The sequence below is a fragment of the Mycteria americana genome, unplaced genomic scaffold (assembly GCF_035582795.1).
Source record: "Mycteria americana isolate JAX WOST 10 ecotype Jacksonville Zoo and Gardens unplaced genomic scaffold, USCA_MyAme_1.0 Scaffold_46, whole genome shotgun sequence".
In the NCBI taxonomy this organism is placed as follows: domain Eukaryota; kingdom Metazoa; phylum Chordata; class Aves; order Ciconiiformes; family Ciconiidae; genus Mycteria; species Mycteria americana.
In genome coordinates this window covers 414,979-428,598 of record NW_027445633.1, presented here as the reverse complement: position 1 = coordinate 428,598, position 13,620 = coordinate 414,979, and the positions used below count along the sequence as shown (strand labels likewise).

Here is a 13,620-nt window from a genome sequence, read left to right as displayed (position 1 = left end):
AAGGATCTCAGGAAAAAGAAAAAAAAGCCACTGGAGGGCCCTTTATTTTGTTTCAACAAACAGAAAGCACGGCTCGTCATTTACAGAGCCACTTGGTCGGAAAAGAAAAGCAGACAGTGAATTAGAGAGGAGATGACAACATTCTGACAAGTTAAAAAACACCACAAACAACAAAAAAAAACCCAGAAGACAGGCTGGGCCTGCAATGAGTTACATTATAACTGCTATACAGAAGTTTGTTGCTTCAGAAAAACATCCATTATCAGTTTCCACACTGCATCCTTGAGCTCCTTGTTTCTCATGCTGTAGATGAAGGGGTTCACTGCTGGAGGAACCACTGAGTACAGAACAGCTATCACCAGGTCCATGGATGGAGAGGAGATGGAGGCGGGCTTCAGGTAGGCGAACATGGCAGTGCTAATAAAGACGGAGACCACAGCCAGGTGAGGGAGGCACGTGGAAAAGGCTTTGTGCCGTCCCTGCTCAGAGGGGATCTTCCGCACGGCCCTGAAGATCTGCACATAGGACAGCACAATGAAAATAAAACAGCCAAAGACTACTAAGAGACTAACCACAAGAAGCCCAACCTCACTGAGGTAGGATCGTGAGCAGGAGAGCTTGAGGATCTGGGGGATTTCACAAAAGAACTGGTCCAGGGCATTGCCGTGGCAGAGTGGTATGGAAAATGTATTGGCCGTGTGCAGCACAGCATTGAGAAACCCACTGCCCCAGGCAGCTGCTGCCATGTGGACACAAGCTCTGCTGCCCAGGAGGGTCCCGTAGTGCAGGGGTTTGCAGATGGCAACATAGCGGTCATAGGCCATGATGGTGAGAAGACAATACTCTGCTGACATCAAAAAGACAAACAGAAAGACTTGTGCAGCACATCCTGCGTAGGAGATAGCCCTGGTGTCCCACAGGGAATTGGCCATGGCTTTGGGGACAGTGGTGGAGATGGAGCCCAGGTCAAGAACAGAGAGGTTGAGGAGGAAGAAGTACATGGGGGTGTGGAGGTGGTGGTCGCAGGCTACGGCGGTGATGATGAGGCCGTTGCCCAGGAGGGCAGCCAGGTAGATGCCCAGGAAGAGCCAGAAGTGCAAGAGCTGCAGCTCCCGCGTGTCTGCAAATGCCAGGAGGAGGAACTGGGTGATGGAGCTGCCGTTGGACATTTGCTGTCTCTGGGTGTGGGGCATTGTCATAGGAGAAAAAGACAGTGACAAGTTAGGGGAGACTTCTCTGACCAAAATCAAAGCCATTTCCCATAGACCCTCCCCCTGCTACACACAGACACCCTTGTCTTTTTCTCGGAGACCTTCCTTCAGCTCTGTGCCTGGAGCCCTCCTTGGTGCTGGCCGTGTGAGTGATGAAGAGCAGGGCATCTGCCCAAGGGCTCTTGCTAAGTCAGCCCCACTCTGCAAAAGTGCGTAGGGGCAGGAACCAGTCCTGGTGTTCATCTCTGTCCTGTGAAACCACTGCTAACGCAGAAGGGCCTGCCAGCATCTGCACTCCCAGTGCTGAGGAACGGGAATGGTAAAAGCAGTTTAAGTGTTCTAGGGTTTTTTACAGCTCCCCCCCACCTCCCCTGGCGAGTATTCTTGGATGTCAGAAACCCTCAGCATTTCTGCTGCCTCAGGGAGAACGGAGTGGGTGCTGTGAGTCAAGAGGGTTGCCTGTGGATTAGTGCAGAGTAAGGGGAGCTGGTCTCCTGGTCTCTCTCTACTTCCCAGTTTCACTTGGCTTACACCTTTCTGAGGTGGAGGGTGATCACACGCCCATGTTACCCTTGAAAACCACCAGGCTCGGCTGAGAGCAGAGGGACCCACCACAGACCACTAAATGCCTCACCCTTTCTCAAGGTCTCAGCACCCCACTTCTAGCCAAGGACACACAGGGCTCATTTCACCAACCCAGCAGCATTTTCTCTGTCGTAGCATGTGTCTGCTTCTACGTGGGTCTTTCAGATAACACCAAGATGCTATAGGACAGGTTTGCATCCTGGAGGGAAGCTCACAGCTGGGAATGACACCTCAAGGAGATACCCAAGTGTCCTAATGATGGCATTTGAGTAAGGGAGATTCAGCTCATTCCCTAGATGCTCTGACTGCATTGCCCACAGCCCCACAGCTTAGAGGAAAGCTGGGACACTGGTTCCCATGGACACACCTGCATGAAAGGACACACAAGATCAGTGTGTGACTCTGCCACTGAAACTCCACCTCCCCAGACAGCCTGACAGCAAGAACAAGAAAACAATCACAATAACACAGACCAGGAAAGGAACAAGGATAAATACAGTGAGGCAAAGGCAGAGGCAGCCGGGCACTCAGGACAGCGTTACCCTCACCCAGCTGTGCACAACACCTCCCCAACATGAAATTCTCTGGGCTGTTGTTCTCAGCGCCTGTGCTCTGCAGAGGGACATGGACACGTGGCTGGAGAGCTGCAGCACGGCTCTGCTGGAGCTCTGGCTGCAGAGGAGGTGGTTCACGCCTTGGACCCCACAGCCTTGAGGGCAGAGGCTTTGCTGGGTGGGACAGGAGGCGAGGGGGCTTGCTCAGGGGAAGGGGTCTGCATCGGAGGGGGTCATAGGGAGATTTCTGAATTCTCCCTCCCACAACATTTCTGGTTTTCCTTTCCTCTCATTCCCTAATCATATCTCTGCTGCCTGGAGATTTTCCTCCTGGGAGGTGTTTCCCTGTCCCATGTCTTTCCCTCTCAGTGCTCACAGATCCCATCCCAACCTCTGTGCACTCCCCCTGGCCCTACACAAACCTGCCTGTTTGCAGGGCACTGGCTGCATGCATGGTCCTGTTTGCAGGTGGAAAAGGGCAGGGAAGAAACACCCTGATGGGTCCAGCAGAGGTGATGCTGGTGCTGTCCATAGGCAGAGGAGCGGCTGAAGGCACTCTAGGAGGTTTCTGGCAGACCTACTGATCACTCAAAGTTGCAGTTCAGGAGTCTCAGTGACTTGTTAAAACTTGAGAGCTCCTTTTCCTTTTATCCTTTTCTCTTCCCCCCTCACCCTACCCCCTGCCCCCCATCTCCCTGGAACAGGAAACTGAAAAGCAGACTTAGGAAAGCTCCTTATCTTTATAGTAATCCTTTTCTTCATCTTCTCCTTGAGACATCTCCTTGGAAATATCTTGGGGGTGATGTGGAGCTGTGAGCAGCCCTGACCCACGCAGCACTCTCTTGACAGCAGAAGGACCCTGCCTTGCTGGGAGTCGCTCCATCCACCCACAGCTTCTCCCCACAGCTCATTGGGGAGCACCCCGGGCAGGCTGAGTGCTGACCCTGGCAGGAGGCAGAGTCCCTGCCCAGCAAACAGCACCCTGGGGCACAGGGACCCTGCTCTGAAGGACAGCCCTGGGCACCCCCAGGTGCACACCCAGCTTCACGCCCCTGCAGCCATCCTTGTGAGAAAGCAGCCATCATGCTCTGTCCCTCATATGGTGCAGCAGGCAATCCCTTCTTGGGAGCACGGCCGCCTCCTCCTCCTCTACACCAGAGAATCGCTGACAGTTGAAGTTACATACCTCATAGGCTGTGGGATGTGACAGCTTTAGGAGATCCCTCCAGGATCTGCAGATGCAATGCCCTGCAGCCACAGACTTACTGTCTGTGAAGAATTATCTTCGAATGAGCTCTCCGCATCCTCCCAGCCCAGGCTGCCTTTAACCTCTCTCTGCCTTGCTCCTCTCCCCTCTGCACCTGCAGGCAGTGCCCTCAGCCCTGCTGCCCTTTGCAGAGGAGCTGCTCCTGGGCAGAGCTGTCTCTCTGCAGCACTGCCCGCTTGCCAGGAGCTCCCTCCATGCCAGGAGCCCAGCCCAGCTCAGCAGCAGAGGACCAGCCCAAGGCAGCACTTTCTCTGCCCCCTCTGGGCTCCCTCCAGGCGTCCCTGGGGCTGCAGGGGAACCTGCTGGGAAACAGGCTGAAGGCAGCACTCATGTTCCCTCCCTCACCTGGGGAGACACACTTCTTCCCAGCACTGTATTTTCTACGATGAGGAAAATATTTGGGCATGAGTATCACCTTTCCTTGTTCCATCATTACACAGGACACCTGGCCAGTGACATGGAAGGGATCTCCTTTACATGTTCTGAGGGAAGTGATTCAGCTGAGTCAATCGAGGCATCTCATCCTGGGTGTGTAGTCCTGGTGCTGGAAGGGGACTCAACTCCCTCCCATGCCTGCCACAAACCCCCAGGAGGTGGAAGTGGGATTTCCTCGCCTCAGTCCAGCTATGCACAAAATAGGCACCTGCATATGAGCTCCTTGTCTCAGCTCCCATTGTCATCAGTGCAGATGGATGCTAGGTGTGAGATGCAAGTGTCTGCTGACACTTGAGGTGCCAGAAGTAGTCGAAGACATGTGCAGGGAACTGTAAACTGAAATGGAGCAGTTCGTAGAGACAGGGCAGCATCTGGGGGCATCCTCTTGCAGGCTGTTGAGAATTTCCTTTGGCCATCTAAAAGGTTGCCAAGTTATGGGCAGCTGAACTTGTTATGCTCAGGGCAGCTTCTAGAGGTATTCATCTGAACAGTTGGAGTCATGTGCCATAGGGAGAGCTCAGCCTCTTTCTTCTCCTTCTGCTGTATTTACCAGATCTCCACTGACTCCACCGGCAGGTTTCTCATGGTCATCCCCACGTTGCCTAACAGAATTTAGGGCAGCCACTCAATTTAATGTTCAAATCCAGGCCCACAGAGCTACGGGAGATGCCAGGGCTTGCAGGAACAGCAGAGGACTTACAGGAAAGCAATTCCCATTCAGAGCAGACGTGTAACAGACACCCCAGAAGGCATTGCAAGGATTGCAATTTGCTGCCTGTGTGCCATTGACTGTTGCCATCAGTCAGGGGCATCGGTCATCAAATGCCATCAGAGAGGCAAGGTCTGTCCCTCCTCTACCCAATAGCTGCAGGCGTTGTGTGAACACGAAGCACATCACACGGGGGTCTTTACTCAGTCCCTTGATGATACAGTCAAGGAACAGACCAATCATTTTCCCAATGTGCCTGGATACATCTTGTCTTCAAAGACAGCATCCTTCAAGCACAGCAATGATCCTTATATAAACTAATTGAAACTGGAAAGTGAATGCAACAGGAACCAAATGAGCTGTTACTACATCAGGAACAGTTAAAGAAGAAAGAGAGAGACTGTGGGATCACTGCTGAATTTAGTAAGAGTAGGTGTAGACAGATTTGAGATACTCTGTGTCCTCTTTGCCTCAGTTATACCAGCAATTTCTCCCAGGCCTTTGGGCTCTGAAGCAGTACTCTGGAGGAGAACAACCAGGGCTGGATGGGGATCAAGCCAGGGTTTACTTGAGCAAACTACAGCCTTACCAGTCCGTGGGACTGGAGAGGTTGCATCCAAGGGTGCTGGTCAGCACGGTGAGCTCATGTGGATGACGGAGCACAGCCACCCCAGCAGTGGGCATTCCCCATCTGTCAGGCTGAGGCATGCACACAAGATGGAAACATCTTTATCATCGCTGATTGGCACAGGAGGGACCTTCCTTCCTGTGGCATTCTCAGGGCTATCCTCTTCCTCAACCTCCACCCACAGACATCCCCTGCTTTCCATTGCTGGTTTCACACACGGTTTTGAGCATTTGCTAAAGCCACCAGCCATCCCCTTGTTTCTCACTGACATCCCCCAACCCTCTCTCCCACACCTACACATGGCCAAGCACTACTGCTCTGGGTCACTCACTCTTCAGAAGAGGCCTTGAGCATTTTGCATCTTCCAGATGCTTTTTACAATCTTCCTTGCTGCCTCCAGAGCTCGCGGTGAGCTGTCCTGGCCACAGCAGGGCCTTTTGTACACTACCTTTTATGAAACGGCTGTCTCTTTACGACTGTCTGTGCAGAAAGAGTAGTCACAGAAATGCACCAAATATATCAGAACAGATGCTGAGTGAAGTGCCAGTAAGAACCAGGTGAGCTAGCCCCATGCCTGTGGCTTCCTGGCAAGGAATCTGTCCTGAGAAGGGGATCCAGCCTCTCCCGCTCTCTGGAGACAAAAACCAGCAGTGTCCATGCCACCTGGGGACACAAAGGGGTGACTTTTGCAAGACCACCCTTCATCTGAACCACTTCAGATATGTACTTGTGGACTGGGTATCACGCTGTCTATTGCAAATACTGATTCCATTGGAATTGCCCAGAGGGGCTACCACAGATGCAGATTGCTCCGCTGCAGATACGTATATTGAGGCAGATTAATGCTTTTGTTGTTGTGTTTGTTGTTGTAGATACTGACATTCTTAGGGAAACCACAGAAACACTTGAAGGATAATTGGAGGGTTACCACCTTAGCAGCCCTCCAGTGATCTGGTTCCTGTTTGCCATTGTCTCACTGTCATTGTGCAGGGTGTGGTGTAAAAGGTGCTGAGCAGAGGGGGATAATCACTCCTTCTGGCTGTGCTCCTGCTCACACAGCCCAGGATGCTGTTGGCCGCCTTCACTGCTGGCTCCTGTTTTGCCTCATGAAACTCCAGGACCACCAGAGCCATTTCCACAGAGCTGCTGCCCAGCCATGCAGCTCCTGGCCTCTGTCGCTGCAGCCTATAACTCCCCTGCTCAGTCCTTGGGTCTTTCTAGAAGATGTATGCAGGATTGGCTTTTTGCTTTCTCCAGTCCTGATGACCTTCCACAATGTATCAGAGCAGCCCTGCTATGACATGGGCCTGGTCTCTCAACACCCTGGGATTCATCCCATCTGGTCCAATGGACTATGAAGGGTTGAGCTTACCTAAGAAACCCCTGACTTGACCTCCATCCACTGCTGGATTTGCGTGGGGTTCTGCCTCCCTGGTACATGGAACTGGGTGACCTTGCTGGTGAAGACAAAAGCCAAGAGTACCTCACACCTATCTACAGCTATCTTTAGCAAATTCAGCCACACATTGTCTTCATTTCGTCTTTTTGTCAGACCACAGCTGTAGTGAGCTCTGCTGCCCTTCTGTGCTGCTCACATGGGCTCCCCCACTAAAAGTCACAAGACCAGGCCAAAGTCTGCTCCTCTGAGGTCTGGCATCTGCACTCTTCTATTCTCCTTCCCCTTGCGAGGTGAGATCCCACTATTCCATGGTCATGACAGCCAAGGCTGACACTGGTTTTCAAGTCCATGTACAGTTCTTCCTTCTTTGAGAGGAACAGATGCAGATGAGCATCACCACAGATGACCAATCTGGCAACTGTGCTATAAAGACCTGTGTCCCAAGCTGTGTCTTGACCAAGCCCCTCCAGAAAGCTCCAGGACTGTTTGCATGCTGTTGTGGTCCCCTCCCAGTGAATGCCAGGGCAATTAATGTCCACAGGGGGACTTCAATGGGTTCTTTGTCTCCCACCAAAATGTCACCCTTACCAGCCTTTCCTCTGACCCTCACCCCCAAGGGCTCACCCAACATGTTCATCCCATAGAGGAGCTCCACACACCTAAGCAGCTCCTTCACACTGAGGACACTTCCCTCCTGACCTTTCTGGCCTCCTGATCATCCTGTACCCACCCATCACAGCAGCCCAGCCATGTGAGCTGTCCCAACAGGCTCAGCTGTTCTTCCCTCCAAGTGGAATGAAGAGGTTGCACACACAGCCCCAGCTCCTCCTCTCTGTGCCCCAGGCTGAAGGCATCAGTGCATGTCTGGGCTGCAGCACCTCAGCTGGGGCACATTTGGGCTGAGAGCAGACTTGCAGCAGGGAAAGGTGCTACCAAGCCCCCAAGCCCTCAGCTGTGCAAAGGCTTTGCTTCAGAGCAGAGACATGCTGGAGTGGATGGCAGAGGGCAGTGAGAAGAAGAAGTGAGGTGCCCACGAAGAGAGCAAAGCCCGCTCTCCCCAAGGCCAGAGAGAAACAGAGCTCGGTGTTGCAGTCTGAGCAGGAGAGGGGTTTGCTGTCTGTTGTGTCTGCAGCCCTGAGGGCCCGTGGTGGAGGTGAAGCTGATCTCAGGAAGGAGGAGATGATGTTGAAAATGTCCTTGGCGTTGGACATCCTGTGATTCAGGCACACTGTGAAAATCACTGGCCTGATCCATGATTGTGACATGGAGGGGGTGGTTAAACGATGGGGAAGGGAAGACCCAGGAGAGTTTGAGAGGGAACGCACATGACTGGAGACCTTGGCGTGATGTGCTTTGTATTCATGCACTGCCCTGCATCCAACGGAAAGAGAAGGGAACAACCGTGCATAACTGCAGTGGTGCGATTCAGTCACTGGCCCAAAGGCACTGAATCTGTCTGAGATGCCCTGGGTGATGCCTGTCACACAACGAGTTTGGATGGGGATGGGGTTCCTCTATAGGATCTCTGCTGTCCATGTCAGCTGCATGTAGTTGTGCTGCAGAGCCCTGGCATCTCACGTGATCAGGGTGAGCCCTGGCATCTCACCCCTGGCATCTCTGCAGGCCTGTAACTGCATATTAAATTAAGATTCAGCTGCCCTGAATTAGGTTGGACAATTGGAGTGCAAGGGATGCATGTGACACAACTGCCATTATAGCCGAAAGATGTGTAGAAAATACAGTTGATGGTGAAGAGAAAGAGAAACAGAGCTCTCCCTATGCTGCATGACTCCATTTGATCAGCTGAATACCTCTATAGGCAGCCCTGTACGGAAGGAATATAGTGGTCCTAAATTTGGGCATCTGCTGTCATTCCAGCTGTCCAATTTAATTTCCCATCAGCCTCCAAGGAGATGCCCCCAGATGCTGTCCTGTCTCTATGAACTGCTTCATTAGAGCTTGCAGTCACCTGAGTATATCTTGAACCACCTCCTGAACCCCAAATGTCACCAGGTGTTGGTGTCTTAGCAGCTCACTCCTGGTCTCCATCTCCATTCTTACCAAGGGAGCTGAGACAAGGAGCTCACATGCAGGTGCCCATTTTGTGCACACCTGAAGGGAGGAAACAGGAATCCCACCTCCTGTGGGTTTGTGGTCTGCATGGGAGTGAGCTGGGTCCCCTTCCACCCCAGGACTACAGACCCAGGATGAGATGCCTCTGTGGACTCTGCTGAATCCCTTCCCTCAGCAGGGGTACAGGAGATCCCTACCAGTCACTGTCTGGGTGTCCTGTCTAATGATGGGACAAGGGAATGTGATTACAGGATGGAAATCGGATTCTGGGAAGTGAAATGACTCTTCTAGAAAGAAGTGTCTCTCCCCAGGTGAGGGAGGGAACATGAGTGCTGCCTTCAGCCTGTTTCCCAGCAGGTTCCCCTGCAGCCCCAGGGACACCTGGAGGGAGCCCAGAGGGGGCAGAGAAAGTGCTGCCTTGGGCTGGTCCTCTGCTGCTGAGCTGGGCTGGGCTCCTGGCATGGAGGGAGCTCCTGGCAAGCGGGCAGCGCTGCAGAGAGACAGCTCTGCCCAGGAGCAGCTCCTCTGCAAAGGGCAGCAGGGCTGAGGGCACTGCCTGCAGGTGCAGAGGGGAGAGGAGCAAGGCAGAGAGAGGTTAAAGGCAGTCTGGGCTGGGAGGATGCTGAGAGCTCATTCGAAGATAATTCTTCACAGACAGTAAGTGTCTGGCTGCAGGGCATTGCATCTGCAGATCCTGGAGGGATCTCCTAAAGCTGGGACATCACGCAGCCTATGAGGTATGTAAAATCAATTGTCAGAGATTCTCTGGTGTAGAGGAGGAGGAGGCCGTGCTCCCAAGTAGGGATTGCCTGCTGCACCATCAGAGGGACAGGGCATGATGTCTGATTTCTCCCAAGGATGGCTGCAGGGGCATGAAGCCGGGTGTGCACCTGGGGGTGCCCAGGGCTGTCCTTCAGAGCAGGGTCCCTGTGCCCCAGGGTGCTGTGTGCTGGGCAGGAACTCTGCCTCCTGCCAGGGTCAGCACTCAGCCTGCCTGGGGTACTCCCCAATGAGCTGTGGGGAGAAGCTGTGGGTGGATGGAGCGATTCCCAGCAAGGCAGGGTCCTTCTGCTGGCAAGAGAGTGCTGAGTGGGTCAGGGCTGCTCACAGCTCCACATCACCCCCAAGATATTTCCAAGGAGATGTCTCAAGGAGAAGATGAAGACAAGGATTGCTATGAAGATAAGGAGCTTTCCTGAGTCTGCTTTTCAGTTTCCTATTCCAGGGAGATGGGGGGCAGGGGGTGGGGTGAGGGGGGAAGAGAAAAGGATAAAAGGAAAAGGAGCTCTCAAGTTTTAACAAGTCACTGAGACTCCTGAACTGCAACTTTGAGTGATCAGTAGGTCTGCCAGAAACCTCCTAGAGTGCCTTCAGCCACTCCTCTGCCTATGGACAGCACCAGCATCACCTCTGCTGGACCCATCAGGGTGTTTCTTACCTGCCCTTTTCCACCTGCAAACAGCACCATGCATGCAGCCAGTGCCCTGCAAACAGGCAGGTTTCTGTAGGGCCAGGGGGAGTGCACAGAGGTTGGGATGGCATCTGTGAGCACTGACAGGGAAAGACATGGGACAGGGAAACACCTCCCAGGAGGAAAATCTCCAGGCAGCAGAGATATGATCAGGGAATGAGAGGAAAGGAAAACCAGAAATGTGGGAGGGAGAATTCAGAAATCTCCCTGTCATCCCCTGCAATGCAGACCCCTTCCCCTGAGCAAGCCCCTTCGCCTCCTGTCCCAGCCAGCAAAGCCTCTGCCCTCAGGGCTGTGGGGTCCAAGGCGTGAACCACCTCCTCTGCAGCTAGAGCTCCAGCAGAGCCATGCTGCAGCTCTCCAGCCACGTGCCCATGTCCCTCTGCAGAGCACAGGGCTGAGAGCAGCTGCCTGGCAATGTTGGTGTCTGGGAGGTGTTGTGCACAGCTGGGTGAGGGTAACGCTGTCCTGAATGCCCGGCTGACTCTCCACTTGCCTCTCGTAGCTAGAAAATCACTGCATTTCTCCTTGTTTCTCCACTACTCTGTGTTATTGTGACTGTTATCTTTTTGCTGTCAGGGGATGGGAGCTGCAGCAGCCGAGTCAGGCACTGCTCTTGTGATTCCTCCCATGCAGCTGTGTCCATGGGAATGAAGTGTCCAAGCTGTCCTCTAACATGTGGGACTGCGGGCAATGCACTCTGTGTCATTCCCTTGCAAATGATCTGACTGTCCGTTACTGAGATACCATCATTAGGACCCTTGGGTATCTCCTTGGGGTGTCCTTCCAAGCACTGAGATGCCCTCCAGGATGCAAATCTGTCCTATAGCATCTTGGCGTTACCTGAATGCCCCATGGAGAAGCACAGAGATGCTATGACCAAGGAAATGCTGCTGGGTTGGTGAAATGAACCCTGTGTGTCCTTGGCTACAAGTGGGGTGCTGAGACCTTGAGAAATTGTGAGACATCAGTGCTCGGCAGTGGATTTCTCTGCTCTCAGCAGTGCCTGGTGTCTTTTGAGGTTAACGTGTGAGTGTGATTACCCTCTGTCTCAGAAAGTGACAAGCAGAGGGCAGCTGGGAACAAGACAGAGGGACAGAGCAGCTCCCCTCACTCTGCACTAACCCACAGGCAATCCTCTGGCCTCGCAGGGCTCCCTTTGCTCTCCCTGAGTGCAGCAGAAATGATGAGGGTTTCTGAAATCCAAGAAAATCTCCAGCTGAGATGGGAGAGAGCTGTGAAAACCCCTCTCTCTCTCAAACACTTTTGCGATTGGGGTTTCTTAGCAATGGCAGTGCAGATACTGACAAGCCCTTTGGCATTGGGAGCTGTTTTATCTGACAAATTCAACCACCAGGACTGCCCACACCATTCCCAGGAACCCACAGCTGCAGAGCAGGGCTGACTCCATGGCAGCCAGCGGGCAGAGGCCCTGCTCCTCCTGGCACACTCAGCCAGCACCACCCAGAGCTCCATCCACAGAGCTGAATGAAGGTCTCATAGAACTGGAAAAGGGGCAGGGAGTGCGTAGTATGGAAATGGCTTTGGTTTCCCTCAGAGAAGTCTCCCCTAACTTGTCACTGTCCTTTCCTCATAGTTCTGTGCTCCACACCCAGAGGCAGCAGATGTCCAACAGCAGCTCCATCACCCAGTTCCTCCTCCTGGCATTTGCAGACACACGAGAGCTGCAGCTCTTGCACTTCTGGCTCTTCCTGGGCATCTACCTGGCTGCCCTCCTGGGCAACGGCCTCATCATCACTGCCATAGCCTGTGACCACCACCTCCACACCCCCATGTACTTCTTCCTCCTCAACCTCTCCCTCCTCGACTTGGGCTCCATCTCCACCACTGTCCCCAAATCTATGTCCAATTCCCTGTGGGACACCAGGGCCATTTCCCATGCAGGATGTGCTGCACAACTCTTTTTTTATCTTTTCTTGAGCACAGCAGAGTATTCTCTCCTCACAGTAATGGCATACGATCGTTATCTGGCCATCTGCAAACCCCTGCACTACGGGACCCTGCTGGGCAGCAGAGCTTGTCTCATCATGGCAGCAGCTGCCTGGGGCAGTGGGTTTCTTACTGCTGTGCTGCTCACGGCCAATACATTTTCCATACCGCTCTGCCAAGGCAATGCCCTGGACCAGTTCTTCTGTGAAATCCCCCAGATCCTCAAGCTCTCCTGCTCACACTCCTACCTCAGGGAAGTTTGGCTTATTGTGGTTAGTGCCTGTTTAGCATTGGGGTGTTTTGTTTTCATTGTGCTGTCCTATGTGCAGATCTTCAGGGCTGTGCTGAGGATCCCCTCTCAGCAGGGACGGCACAAAGCCTTTTCCACGTGCCTCCCTCACCTGGCTGTGGTCTCCCTGTTTCTCAGTACTGCCATGTTCACCTACCTGAAGCCTCCATCCATCTCCTCCCCATCCCTGGATCTGGTGGTGGCTGTTCTGTACTCAGTGGTTCCTCCAGCAGTGAACCCCCTCATCTACAGCATGAGGAACCAGGAGCTCAAAGATGCACTGAAGAAGCTCATTCAATCCATAGTCTTTCAGCAGCAATAAGCTCTTCACATGTCACTTCACAAGTGACTTCCAATATATCTGGAAAACCTCCCCTGTTTTGAGCATTTTATCTGTGATGATCAAGTTTGCCCAGCAATGTCTGGATCCCTTCCACGTCTCCAGAGGCATGAACCCACTCTGTCTGAACCAGAGGTCTTTGCACATGTGTATGGCACAATGGTATAGCTGCCCTCCCATGTCACATCTCTGTAATAAAAGGAGATTTTCTCAGTGCCACTGTCTGCAGGTTGGGCTCTTCTTCCAAAGCTGAGGTCAGGAACAGGCTGAAGAAATTGCCCCCATGAGGCCATGCTGCTGTGCTTGGGTTCTCCATGGGCTGAGGTGAAGAGGGCTTGGGGTGATGAATTAGGGAAGGAGACCTGGACTGAGCGTTCACTTGTGGGTGCCGGTGCCCCTGGAGATGGTGATGATCAGCAGGGATCTTCCTGGGACTGTCTCCCCGTGGCTCCCATGCACCACAGCCTGCTGGCTCTGCAGAGCAGCACCACCAGCTTGGGGCCCTGCAGGGAGCATGGGAAGGGGGCAGAAGCATCCGATGAGGCCAGCACAGACACAGTCCCCTGGGGAAAGGCTCTCTAGGGGCATGGATGACCCCTGCAGAAGAGCAAAGGCGCAACTCTCTAGTTCCAGGGTGAAATCGATGACACAGAGAAGCTTATTTCTGCATGCAGCAACTTGGGACAGGCTGCTCTGTCACTGGGGCAGC

At 53.3% G+C, this 13,620-nt stretch overlaps 2 protein-coding genes across 2 annotated transcripts; one reads left to right on the top strand and one right to left on the bottom strand.

Moving 5' to 3' along the window:
- Positions 1–224: 224 nt before the first annotated feature.
- On the bottom strand, positions 225–1,244 carry LOC142403864 (olfactory receptor 14A16-like). Its single transcript, XM_075490165.1, has one exon. The coding sequence runs from the start codon at positions 1,197–1,199 to the stop codon at positions 225–227; it is 975 nt and encodes a 324-aa protein (XP_075346280.1). The 5' UTR covers positions 1,200–1,244.
- Positions 1,245–6,984: 5,740 nt separating this feature from the next.
- On the top strand, positions 6,985–12,893 carry LOC142403863 (olfactory receptor 14J1-like). Its single transcript, XM_075490163.1, has 5 exons — positions 6,985–7,078; positions 7,471–7,539; positions 7,921–8,002; positions 10,969–11,022; positions 11,930–12,893. Exons 1-5 carry the CDS (start codon positions 6,985–6,987, stop codon positions 12,891–12,893), a joined length of 1,263 nt encoding a protein of 420 aa, XP_075346278.1.
- The last annotated feature ends 727 nt before the right edge of the window (positions 12,894–13,620 follow it).